Source organism: Astatotilapia calliptera, chromosome 10 (assembly GCF_900246225.1).
Source record: "Astatotilapia calliptera chromosome 10, fAstCal1.2, whole genome shotgun sequence".
NCBI classification, from domain to species: Eukaryota; Metazoa; Chordata; class Actinopteri; order Cichliformes; family Cichlidae; genus Astatotilapia; species Astatotilapia calliptera.
The window spans coordinates 19,179,269-19,191,715 of NC_039311.1; the positions used below are offsets into that span (position 1 = coordinate 19,179,269).

A 12,447-nucleotide genomic window follows, 5' to 3' on the forward strand; every position below is an offset into this window, starting at 1 on the left:
GATAATTTCAATAAGTGCTTACAGAAAGAAAATTAATGTAGCCTCTAACTGCAATTGATTTACATAGGACAAACAGACCAAGCACTATGGCTCATAATACAATTACACCTTACCTGTTTGGACTATATTTTTATATTTCATTTTTACTTGCTGCCAGGCACGTTTGGGGCCTGTTGGGTTGCACCTGCGCTCACATCACATCACAAAATAAAATGTATAAAATAAAATATAATAAAATAACGTGTTAAATGGGTGGTAATCCCTAGATCAATGTTTAAATTAACACTCACGCATTGACTCTGTCGGCTATGTTTTGCCATGCATGCTCCCTTTCTTTTGCAGCTGAGGCTGTGTTACTTTTTTTTCTGCAAAATTTGCATGTTATCGGCATATGCTGCCATCAGAATTTCGGCCTCAAGCGCTGTAAGATACGTTGACCGCGCCTTCTTTCCCTCCGTCTCCATGGTGACTCGCTTAATCTGTGCTCCACTAATCAGGGCTTTATGTATCCTCGTGCGCGCGCTTAATTTGGGGTTAAAGCAACTCCGCGTTGATTGAACTAATTGTTATCAGCCTTTCTGAAACCGAATATTCCGAGTTGGACAGTTCGGGGTTACTCAACCCTGAGTATCGTTTTTCACTCTGAGTTTTCTAAACCGGCTTCCTGAAATAGGGCCCTGATCTCTGTGGAAATATGACTCTGGAAAACCAACAAGGTGATTTAGAAAAGCTGCCGGTTGGTTTGTTTGCACAGTTTAGCAATTTGGATAAAGACAAAGCTCAAATTCCTAAGGTTTCTGGTATCCAGAATCTTTCCCGTCTGGAGATTGGTATGGGCTCAAATTGTGGTCATAAATATTTTGTACTTGTAAATCAGTTTTGTACTTAAAAAAAAATCAGGATTTGTATGTGTAAAAAGAATTTGTGCATGTAAAAAAGACTTGTGTGTGGACTTAGCCAAAAAATACATGTAAAACTCTGCACTCAAGTTAAAAGTCCGAATTTTGACCCTATTTTTCTTCCTTTCATCTGATTGGTCAATGTCATGTCAATCACAAATTTAACCAATCAGAGAACAGATGGGTTTGGCTATCGGAGGGGCGCTTTTTTGAACTGCAGGGCCCTATTTCAGGAAGCCGGTTTAGAAAACTCAGAGTGAAAAACGATACTCAGGGTTGAGTAACCCCGAACTGTCCAACTCGGAATATTCGGTTTCAGAAAGGCTGATAACAATTAGTTCAATCAACGCGGAGTTGCTTTAACCCCAAGTTAAGCGCGCGCACGAGGATACATAAAGCCCTGATTAGTGGAGCACAGATTAAGCGAGTCACCATGGAGACGGAGGGAAAGAAGGCGCGGTCAACGTATCTTACAGCGCTTGAGGCCGAAATTCTGATGGCAGCATATGCCGATAACATGCAAATTTTGCAGAAAAAAAGTAACACAGCCTCAGCTGCAAAAGAAAGGGAGCATGCATGGCAAAACATAGCCGACAGAGTCAATGCGTGAGTGTTAATTTAAACATTGATCTAGGGATTTCCACCCATTTAACACGTTATTTTATTATATTTTATTTTTTATTTTATACATTTTATTTTGTGACATGATGTGAGCGCAGGTGCAACCCAACAGGCCCCAAACGTTCCTGGCAGCAAGTAAAAATGAAATATAAAAATATAGTCCAAACAGGTAAGGTGTAATTGTATTATGAGCCATAGTGCTTGGTCTGTTTGTCCTATGTAAATCAATTGCAGTTAGAGGCTACATTAATTTTCTTTCTGTAAGCACTTATTAAAATTATCTGAGCACATTACAAGTACATATTTGCTTACTCTGTATGCTCAAATGTGACCCGTTATAGCCAACAGAAAAAAAGCGGAGGCCCGAAAAACAGGTGGGGGTCCTCCACCACCACCACTCACAGAGGCTGAGCAGTTGGCTTCCACATTTGTGATAATGGGAACACCACAAACGAGTACAGGAGATGTTTCAGTGCAACTGTAACATTCCTGACTGCCCGACAGACGGTAGCCTTGGAAACGTGCTCAGCGTCACCAATATTATACAGAAAGCTCCCGTTTGCAAAAAAACAAAGTGCAATACAAATAATATGTACAGAACTGAGAGAATGTCCGCGATGTGTCACATGAGCAATATTAGGCCTGAGGATGTTATTCAAATAAATTATAGATTGTGCTGACAAACGGTGACGTTCACACAGAAAATCATCAGGAAATGATAAAATGTCCAAACGCGCTCTGATCACTCTCTCCCGGCGGAGAGCTCTGCGGAGAATTTGGGCTTCAACATCTACTGGCTCTTCAAGGAAGGGGCACGCCATGTCTGACACTTCCTACAGTCAGGTTTCCGACACAGAGGCGGAGAACGTCAGGGTTAGTTGAAGTAAACCTGCTAGGGGGCAGGTTAGCTTTACGGAGTGTGTCGTCATAGTAACTCACTCAGGATTAATCTAAACTCGCTTTGTGAAAACGAAAACCCAGAGTTTTCGTTAACTCAGGGTATACTTACTCAGAGTTTGCACTAAACCGGCTTCCTGAAATAGGGCCCAGGTCCTTGAAGGATAATACAGTTTGAAGCTGGAGGATCTCTATATAAATATCCGATAGCAGCTAGGTCCCCTAACTTTAAGTAGCTTTTGAAAGGGTAAAGTTGTGGTATATCAGTGGTTAGAAATACCATTATTACTTTAGCATTAGTTTAACACAAAGTCATGGCTGACCCGGGACCATTGCTGTGAGTCACAGTGCGCAGCATAAGAGTCCTTTCACATCGGACGCAGGATGTGCTGCTAATGCTAACTAAAAGCCAAGGATCCAGAATTTGTTGCGCTGGCTGCTGAGCTCTGCGGGTTTTTGCGGCAGCTCTACCTGTACTAGATGCACCTGCTCCTTGTCGTTTCTATCTTTATGTCCTCTACAAGAGTTTCTGGGTTTTTATCTTCAAATGTTCAATAAAAACATGTATTGCTAATTCATAACGAAGAAAGCTTTGTAACTATCCCCACTAGTGAAGACTGTCATTTCCACAACAATGCCACAGCATTGTTGAAAAGGCTCTGGAAGTCCCTGTATTAAGCACATAACCCTGTGACACAAAAATCACCAAACTCGGACCACCACACACTGTTTTCCTTCGTGGTGATGAAGGAAAACGCTGGGCTGGCATGTAAAAAGCCATTTATTCCCTCAGGACCTGAAGCTCCATAAAGCACCCTTCCAATAGCCAAACCCATCTGTTCTTGTTAAATTTGTGATTGAAATGACATTGACCAATTAGATGAAAGAAAGAAAAATAGGGTCAAAATTCGTACTTGTAACTTGAGTGCAGAGTTTCACACGTATTTTTTGGCTAAGTCCACACACAAATTCTTTTTACAAATACAAAACTGATTTACAAGTACAAAATATTTATGACCACATTTTGAGCCCATAGTCAGCAGCCAGCTCAACAAGTTCTGGATCCTTGGCTTTTAGTTAGCATTAGCAGCACATGCTGTGTCTGATGTGAAAGGACCTTTATGCTGCGCACTGTGACTCACAGCAATGGTCCCTGGACAGCCCTGACTTTGTGTTAAACTAATCCTAAAGTAATAATGGTATTTCTGTCCACTGGTATACCACAACTTTATCCTTTCAACAGCTACCGCAGGTTAAGGGACCTAGCTTGTATGACCCCTATGGGATATTTACATAGAGATCATCCAGCTTCAACCTATATTACCTTTCCAGGACCTTTAGTTCAGTAAAGCACCCCTCCAACAGCTGAGCGGAGGTGTAAGTGCCTGGCTTAAAACAGGACATATTAGCTGCATTTAACCTTCAGTTACTGTTTATATAGTTAGGAGTCAGACCATGTTTCTTTTTAGCTGAAAAACATTACACCAGGTAACCTGCAGTGTTGAAAACTTGTTTTCCGACAATGTTTGCTACCTTACAATCCGTCTTGCTCTGTAGTAAAATCAGTAAAATTGTTTTTTCAAAAAAAAAAAAAAAAGGAGCCACATTCAGGTAAAAGTGTAAAATCAAATGAGCCGTGAATCAGGAATAATGTTGGATCAGTGTTTCAATATTTATCTTTTATTAGATATGCATGTGGTTTGGTTATTTGCCTTTTGGTTGAAAGTACACTGAGAGAGGACTTTTTGTTAGTGATCTTAATAGTATTTTTTTTTTTTTATATTAATGTAATTTTTCATTTAATTGAATACAATCTATTTGTGTATGATTATCAGTCCAAAGAGGGAGAGAGGAAAGAGGGGAACGTGAGGAGAAAGTAAGAACCAGGTAAGAAAACAGACAGGGAACAGTGACAGGCAAAACAGAAACTGTTAAACTGACAAAGAGAAAAAACCTGATTTTACTCACACAATCAGGAAGTTGTGTTCTCCCTATATTAAAGCTGCTATACAGAATCTGCTAAACAAACTGGGTTGAAACATTTTTGACCCTCTTTAACAACATTCCAACATGACATTATCATTGATTGGGGAGATTAAAATTAATGATATTTTTATGTAGTTCAGCCACAACTCTTCTAAAACCTCAGCCAGTAATAGGTAGGGCAACTTTTGGACCGTCCAGTTGTCTGTATGACTGCCGCAGTACATACATCACATTTGCAGAAAGTGCCAAACAGAGCGCTGGGGCCCGTTCTTCGTACGTCGCTTACTACATCCAAGATCAAATGACACATCCAAGACCAAATCATCGCGCTAACCGTGAGCTCGCTAATCCGGTTCTCCGAACACACCTGCTGTTGACGATTAGTACAGCTGGATGAAGTAATGTGACATCACTGGGTGTCGTAAAAGGGGCTACGCATCAATAGTAGAAACATTGATCGGCAACCCTCTGATTGGTCGGCGAAAATGTCGAAGGAGCGCGCTCGGCTCGGTATTTTTCGGCAGCAGAGCAAGAACTCTTGAGTGAGGGATTTCAGGAGTTTCAGAGTTTAATTAAAACGCAAGGGAACACTGCAAAGGCTGCAAAAGCAAGGAGAGAGGGCTGGCAGAAAGTTGCTGACAAATTAAACTAGTAAGCAATTTAATAATAACAACAATAATGGAGTGGATTTATATAGCGCTTTTCAAGGCACCCAAAGCGCTTTACAATGCCACTATTCAGTCACTCTCACATTCACACACTGGTGGAGGCAGCTACGGTTGTAGCCACAGCTGCCCTGGGGCAGACTGACAGAAGCCAGGCTGCCATATCGCGCCATCGGCCCCTCTGGCCATCACCAGTAGGTGGTAGGGTAGATTTATTATATTACACTATATTATCCAGTATTATAGTACATTATATTATATTATAATATGTTATATTATATCCCCTTACACATTAGAGCCACAACAGGACCCACTAGAACATGGGAACAAGTAAAAGTGAAATATAAGAATATTCTACAGCACACTGTAAACCCGAATAAGTTACCAGAACTCAAAAAAATTGAGGCAATCGATTGCCTCAATTTTTTTGAGTTGATCAACTCAAAAGTCAAATTTTTCCAGAACATAAAAGTTTGGATTACATGGTACTTGTATCTTTTGAGAACGGTCAACTCAAAGTTTCAAGTTTACAAATTCAAAGAAATAAGTTCACAGAACTTATAAAAAATAAGTACACAACTACAACATTTTTATGTTAACAAAACTCAAATGTTTATTAGTTTGTGTTGTCATTATTTTAAGTACACGTTAGTCAAATATGTTGACTACTTGATACTTAAAAACATGTGACCCAAAACTTAAAATTTTTGAGGCAATTGATTGCCTCAATTACACTGAGTATCGGTAACTTAATATGCAAAAGTCATAAACATCTGCCATTGAACAGTATCTTGACTGCTCCCTTTTAGCACTATGTTGAAATTAAATACATTTTTAAAAAAAAATTTAAATAAATTAAAAATAATTAACAAAAACATTTATAAATTAAAATAAGTAGACCAAAAATTGTTTAGTCAGGAAAACTGTCAGGGTAATGAAACATAATGCCAAATAATAATATCAAAATGTGCTTTTGGCTCTCTGGCTAATATCTGAATAAGACAACAAGGCAGCAATTTGAGTGAATTACAATGCTATTTGTTTTACATTAACCAGTATCAAACAGTGAAATTTAGGTCATCTTGCGCAGCCCACAATGTTTTGGAAATAGTATTACGAAAAACATTAAAACATACAAAACATTAGTGTTGCTTTGCATTATGTTAATGAGAACAAAGGCACGTTGTATAGTTTGGACCTATTGGCTGAACACCTGTAGAGTAATGCAGGAATGTTTTGAGGCATTATTTAGATGAAAGGAGAGAACTTTGAACCAGTCTTTTATAATGCTTCACCCTGCATCCTTCTTTCAGATGAGTTCCTACATAACCAAGTCATTCTTGAGGGTCTGTAACCTGGGTGACAGTTTACCACTTTCTAGACCAAATAAAATCTTTTGAGTAAATTCTAAAGTGTTGGTCAGGCCTTTGGGGTAGCTGAGGTGAAGTGCATAGATCAGTCCAAACATTACCAGGAAGGCTTCACCAAATCTGGGGAGACTGAACACGGCATCACTTTCAATGACGACAGAGATTTTCACAGGTTGGTAGTGAACTGGACTTGTTGTGTCATGGTCACTGATGACAGTGAAGAGGGCCACTTCAACACCATCAAGCTCCAACTCATCAGATTCGTCCTGAATTAATGAAAAAGAGATACTAATCACAATCTAAACCAAGAAATACAACAGACGACATATAATTTCTCATTTTACCAACTCCCACTGAGATCCAATACCTCTTTTACAAGGGAGACCTGAGTCTCACTGTAAGAGGTGAAAAACAGAAGATCCATGTTCTGCACACATAAATCAGCTAATTCACCAGAGAATCAAGTGGTGTGAGATAGACTGAAACTAAGCTAAAGGAAATACACATGAAAATGTTTTACTAAACATCTTATCACTTTCAACAAAACACCAATTCAGTTCATTCGTAGTGAGGAGACAGAAAAGACCATACATGGAAACCATATGGGTAGACTAAACAAAGGTAAGTCCAAACAGTGCATCAAAATACATGTTTGTACTTTGATGCACTGTTTATATACACAGTAGTATCTGTTAGATACTTAAGGACACTCACAGTGCAGGTTCTGAAAAATCCAGAGACATCCTCACGCAGATAGACAGGAAGGGCGTGGAGAACGGTAGTGCGCTTGGTGTGGATATCATGGATTTCCTATTTCCAGATAAAAACAGAATTGTATATACTGGTGAGTTTACTGAACAACAACAAAAACAACAGTCAAATCAGAACATATGTCCACAAATAACCTGTTCACATCTTTAATACAGTCAGACAAATAGCAAACACAAAGTGGAGTAATAGCAAAATTCAAAAAGCTCATTTAAATCATTGAACCTGTCCAATGTTCCACTGGTTCAACCTATGAAAATGTGTAACAATCTATTATTACCTGTTCATTGTGAATTCTTAGAATTTCAGCCAGGGCATCTGCTGTCTGCTGTTAAAAATTTAGAGAGATTAAAATACTTTGTTTCATACTAGGCGACCGGGCGCCACCTCTAGAACAAGTAGTATCTAACTTTTTAAACAGCCTGCGACCCTCATTACAACAACTTAATGCTAGCTCTGCAAGCGCAAAGTTTCGGGGAGAGCAGCAAAGCACATAAAAAACACGGACCGACATTTCTGCTATTCTTTTCGACACGCACCCAAAATACAACTAAATATTCGTATTTTAACAATAAACTAATATCAACATTGAAAACTTACTGTAAGTCCAGTGATGCTAGTTGCTGCCGTTAGGTCCAACTTTCTCCAGTCGTCCGTGTTGCCTCTTTGGTGCTGTTCCCGCCCATATACCTTTACTTCTTCTGTGTTTCGTATTAATGCTCATTAGCGCCGCCTTCCGCTTCGGAGGGTGAATCAGAGATTAACTCGGAATAAAAATTGATTCCTGCAGCTGCTCAACACTTACGGAAAAAATTAAAAATATATATGTAGGACACATTGATAAAACAATGAATATTAAATGTCTGTGAAGGTTCTCAGTCATCCAGGTCATCGTAGTCAAAGGAACTTAAAGAAGTCCAGACGCTTTTCTTTGCAAGCTCCTTTGACAATGAATATTAAAATAAATACATTTTGTCTTTCACTAATGCATTTAAGACAATTTGATTTTACTTATTTGGTGAAACACTTTGAGATTTTATTGTATTTTAGCATGTGCTACATAAATTAAGTTTATTATTAAATCCTACTTGAAACAACAAAAATAACAGGACTTTACCATTCTTATATGTCCTAACTTAACTGTGTTACGTTGTGCTTAAGTTATGATTTTAAGTGATGCTTACTTAATATAGAAATAGTTAAATTCAATCAAATATTATTAGTTTCATTTACTCAAAAAGAAGAACATGTTATACGAACTTGACATATTTAAGTTAACAGAACTTTTTAAAGACTTTGAGTATACACTACTTAATCTGTTTAATTACTTTGAACATTCGGGTTTACAGTGCATGGTAATATTTATCACTTATATTGCTTTTAGTCTCTTGGAAAGAGACCCTGAAATAATCTGTTTGTTTGTTTATAACAGCAACCAAGAAAAGGGCAGAGCAAAAAAAGACAGGTGGTGGTCCTGCACCCCCTCATCAACAAGTTGGTTAAGTGAATAATACCCTCACGGGAAAATCGATATCTCTCTATGAGCACACTGTCGCGCTGAGCTAAAGGATCCTGTCTATCCCGCAATATACGCTGAATTCTGAGGACTCTCCTTATCAATCTTGCACCTTCCGCAATGGGTGGCTCGCGTATACGGACAGGACATGGCTGCGACAGGCTTCCCAAATCCACCTTCGCTTTTATAGCCGTGGTCTCTCATCTTGATTACACAAAGTAATTTGCAATTACTACTCTGAAATATGAATTACATCTGTAATAATCACATACATGTAATAGAATGTTAATAGTACATTTCCCTTTTTTAGGAAATGACCTGTATGTATCTGTGTGAAATCAATAAATGGATCAGGTGCTGCATTATCTTTAGTTACATTGATGTTTTTTATTTATGGTGAAACAGTGGTGGAATATCGCTGTTGCTTTCGTATAAATGAAGCGGACATACCTGAGAGGCCGCGATCTAATCCTGTTTACATAAAGTAAACCTGCTCGGGAGCAGGTTTACGCTTACGGCTCTGTTGCTATGGCAGCAAGTCCCGGATGAGCTTCGGGGAATCGAACGATCCAAGATCACGCGAAATCGTCAACAATCAAATCCAGCTAACTTACTTAGCGAGGTACGAAGAACGGGCCCCTGGTTCCCTGTTTTAAGCTTGTTTCAAAAGATTCTGTACTGCAGCTTTAAATGTTTTCCAAAAGCACACATACACTTATCAGAGTTTCTCAAACTTTTTACAGTGTGTACCACCTGATTAAAAAATGTTAAGCTCTCCTAAGTACCACTATGAAAGCATGAAACTCATAAATCTTACAACACAAAATTAGAATTATTAAATTAGTAAAATTAGTGTCTGCAGTAAAGATTTTTTCATACATTTTATACATTCTACCACAGGCAAAGCTTCCTCCATTTTTAGTTTAATTTTTTAATATTTTGTATTTTATTATAATTTTGTAATAATTTATTCTGTTTTGGGAGTGTTTTTTATGTATCTGTATTATATTATACATACACATTAAAAGTGAATCTCTGTCCAAAACATGCACTCAGTTTACTTTTTACTCACTATGAGCATCATTCATTATTCCTCCCCAGTAATTAAGGTTAGGATATGTATTTAAATTTTTTTTTATTCCAATCCATTCTTCTTTTGCAGCATTTAAATAAACTTTATCAGATTTGATGGTTTTGTTACAGACTTTTCAGTGTTTTGTTTTTCTTTCACAAATGTGGGGATTAAATTGTGTTAAAATGTGCAAAACAGTGATGTCATGTTTTGAGACGAGGCACAGAGAGACTTGATGAATTTAGGAATCTTATGATTTAATAAAGAAATTTGCAGACTTGCACAGAGATGGTAAAATTATGATGACTGATAACAGAGATGCCTGCATCCTTAAATGTCTGACAGAGACAGGGAAGAAGTCTCATCGTGATGTGTAAAGTTTCTTGCCTGACTGGGCAGCTCTCTGGGTGCTCAGCACCCCCAAAGCTCTAATCCTAGAATCGCCCCTGGCACAAACATACAATTTTCACATATTTTGGTTTACAAGGTTATAAACCTCAGTTCACTACTTCACATTTGATTTACAAGTACAAAATATTTATGACCACAATTTGAGCCCATACAAAAGTGGTTACAGTGGCCTCGAGGCAACAATATGTTTGTATGATGAAGCTGATGCATTTAAATGGTACAGTATTTACCCTTTGATCAGCTCATTTTCACGGTCTTGGCTCATGACACAGCTATGCCACAATCTTCTATTCTTCACCAAAAGGCATACGTTAATACTAATAGAAATCATAAAAAGCATTGGAAGTAACATCCATCCATCCATTCGCTTCCGCTTCTCCTTTTCAGGGTCGCAGGGGGCGCTGGAGCCTATCCCAGCTGTCATAGGGTGAAAGGCGGGGTACACCCTGGACAGGTCGCCAGTCTGTCACAGGGCTAACACATAGGGACAGACAACCATTCACACTCACATTCACTCGCACATTCACACCTAGTGGCAATTTGGATTATCCAATTAACCTATCCCCACAAGCTGCATGTCTTTGGACAGTGGGAGGAAGCCGGAGTACCCGGAGAGAACCCACGCAAACACGGGGAGAACATGCAAACTCCACACAGAAAGACCCCGGCCTGATGGTGGAATTGAACTCAGGACCTTCTTGCTGTGCGGCAACAGTGCTAGCCACCATGCTGCCCTGGAAGTAACATATACATCTAAATTACATAAACATCCAAAATGTCAGTTACCTTTCTCCACACGTGGTCGCATGGCTCTCTAGGAACTCTGGATTGAATTTTTAAAAAAAACAGGGCAAGGAACCTTCTGATGTCGATTAAACCATTTGATTATTAAGTTTCTCACATGCATGAAGTTAATGTATGCATTTCAAAAAGCAGTATAATATAAAAAAACTCAACCTCTCCAAGAGAAATTTCCATGTTAGACTGCACAGAGGGGACTGAAACGATCTGGATCTGTATGGCAAAAATATGAAGAGGAAAACTGACTCCACATGTTTGGCACTGTGCTTTTGGCATGGAGCGAAATTCAATAGCATTGAGGTGTCGAATTAAACTCACGTTGCTGGGGAAAAACATACTGTCACGGTTCTTGAGTTTCTTATGTTTTGGTTTGATTCTGTATTGTGGGTTATATTCTGATTCTCTTGTTTTGTTGTGTTGATTATTATTGTTTTGGTTTCTGTATTTTGAGCCCTCTCTGTTCTGTGTTTAGTCTGTGTGTCTGGCCTGGTTCCATGTCTCTGTTTTCCTGCTGTTCCCATGTCTGTGATGTCATAGTTTCTGTGCCTGTCGCGTGTTTCCTGTTTTACTTTAGGCACTGACATGAGACAGACTTTCATAGTTTTGCTTCCCTTGTTTCGTTAGGTCTAATGTTTCCCTCCTATGTCTCATGCCCTCAGTTTCCCTCAGTGTATTTAAGCCCTGTGTTTCTCTCTGTCAGTGTTTGTGACAAAGTGGCTAGGACAGAATTCATTTGTCACTTGCATATATTGTTATTTTGTGTTCTGTTATTTTACAGTCAGCCATAATGCTTTGATTTAGACATTGCTGGTGTAACTTCTCTTAACACACACTATCCCGGGTTTTGTTTGTGGTAGTAGTAGTTACATCCTTTACATCCATGCATGTGTTTTAAAGCAAACACTACTAAACATCAGGTCAATTTTCTTCTGTTTACAGGCACATGTCTGGTAAATTATGTTTCTTTGGTTATACTTACCATGGTGTCCATGTTGTGTATTCAGGTCCTATATGTGAGACAGGTGCATGGGACGGGCCGCCCACAACTTCCTGTTTATATAGGGTCATGAGGTCAATTATTGCATTACTGGGTGTAACCAAATGGGGGGGTTTTCATTTTGTATAGTATTGTTTGTTTTCTTTAAAGTAGCCTTTTGAGTTATTTTGTATGCAGTGTTTTACTTTACAAACCATTTAGTTGAGTAAATAAGTTTGTCAGTTTCATGCATGACTTTATTCCTGTTCTTTGTTTAGAATTGTATTGTTTGGTCTGACCTATTTGTTTCAATGGTAGGGACTAACGAGGTCAGGTGTGGGCAAAGTCCTGTATAAAGCAAAGTGGGATTTTTGCATGCCTGATTGATTGTTTTATGGTAAAATGGAGATGCCAGCAATAAAGTATGCTTAAAAGAACGGCAATCGTCTGCTAATGCTATTTACT

General features: G+C 38.7%; 1 protein-coding gene and 1 long non-coding RNA gene across 2 annotated transcripts in view; both read right to left on the reverse strand.

The window, feature by feature from the left end:
• Positions 1-12,091, reverse strand: part of asl (argininosuccinate lyase) — a 28,471-nt gene extending 16,380 nt beyond the window's left edge. Inside the window, exon 1 of the mRNA XM_026181636.1 lies at positions 11,986-12,091. Coding sequence (XP_026037421.1) covers positions 11,986-11,997 — 12 coding nt within the window. The 5' untranslated portion in view covers positions 11,998-12,091. The remainder of the gene's footprint in view (positions 1-11,985) is intronic.
• On the reverse strand, positions 5,929-8,105 carry LOC113030303 (uncharacterized). Its single transcript, XR_003273569.1, has 3 exons — positions 7,807-8,105; positions 7,153-7,248; positions 5,929-6,704 (listed from the first exon to the last, which is right to left on the reverse strand). It is a non-coding gene; the product is annotated as an uncharacterized LOC113030303 (long non-coding RNA).
• Positions 12,092-12,447: the final 356 nt, after the last annotated feature.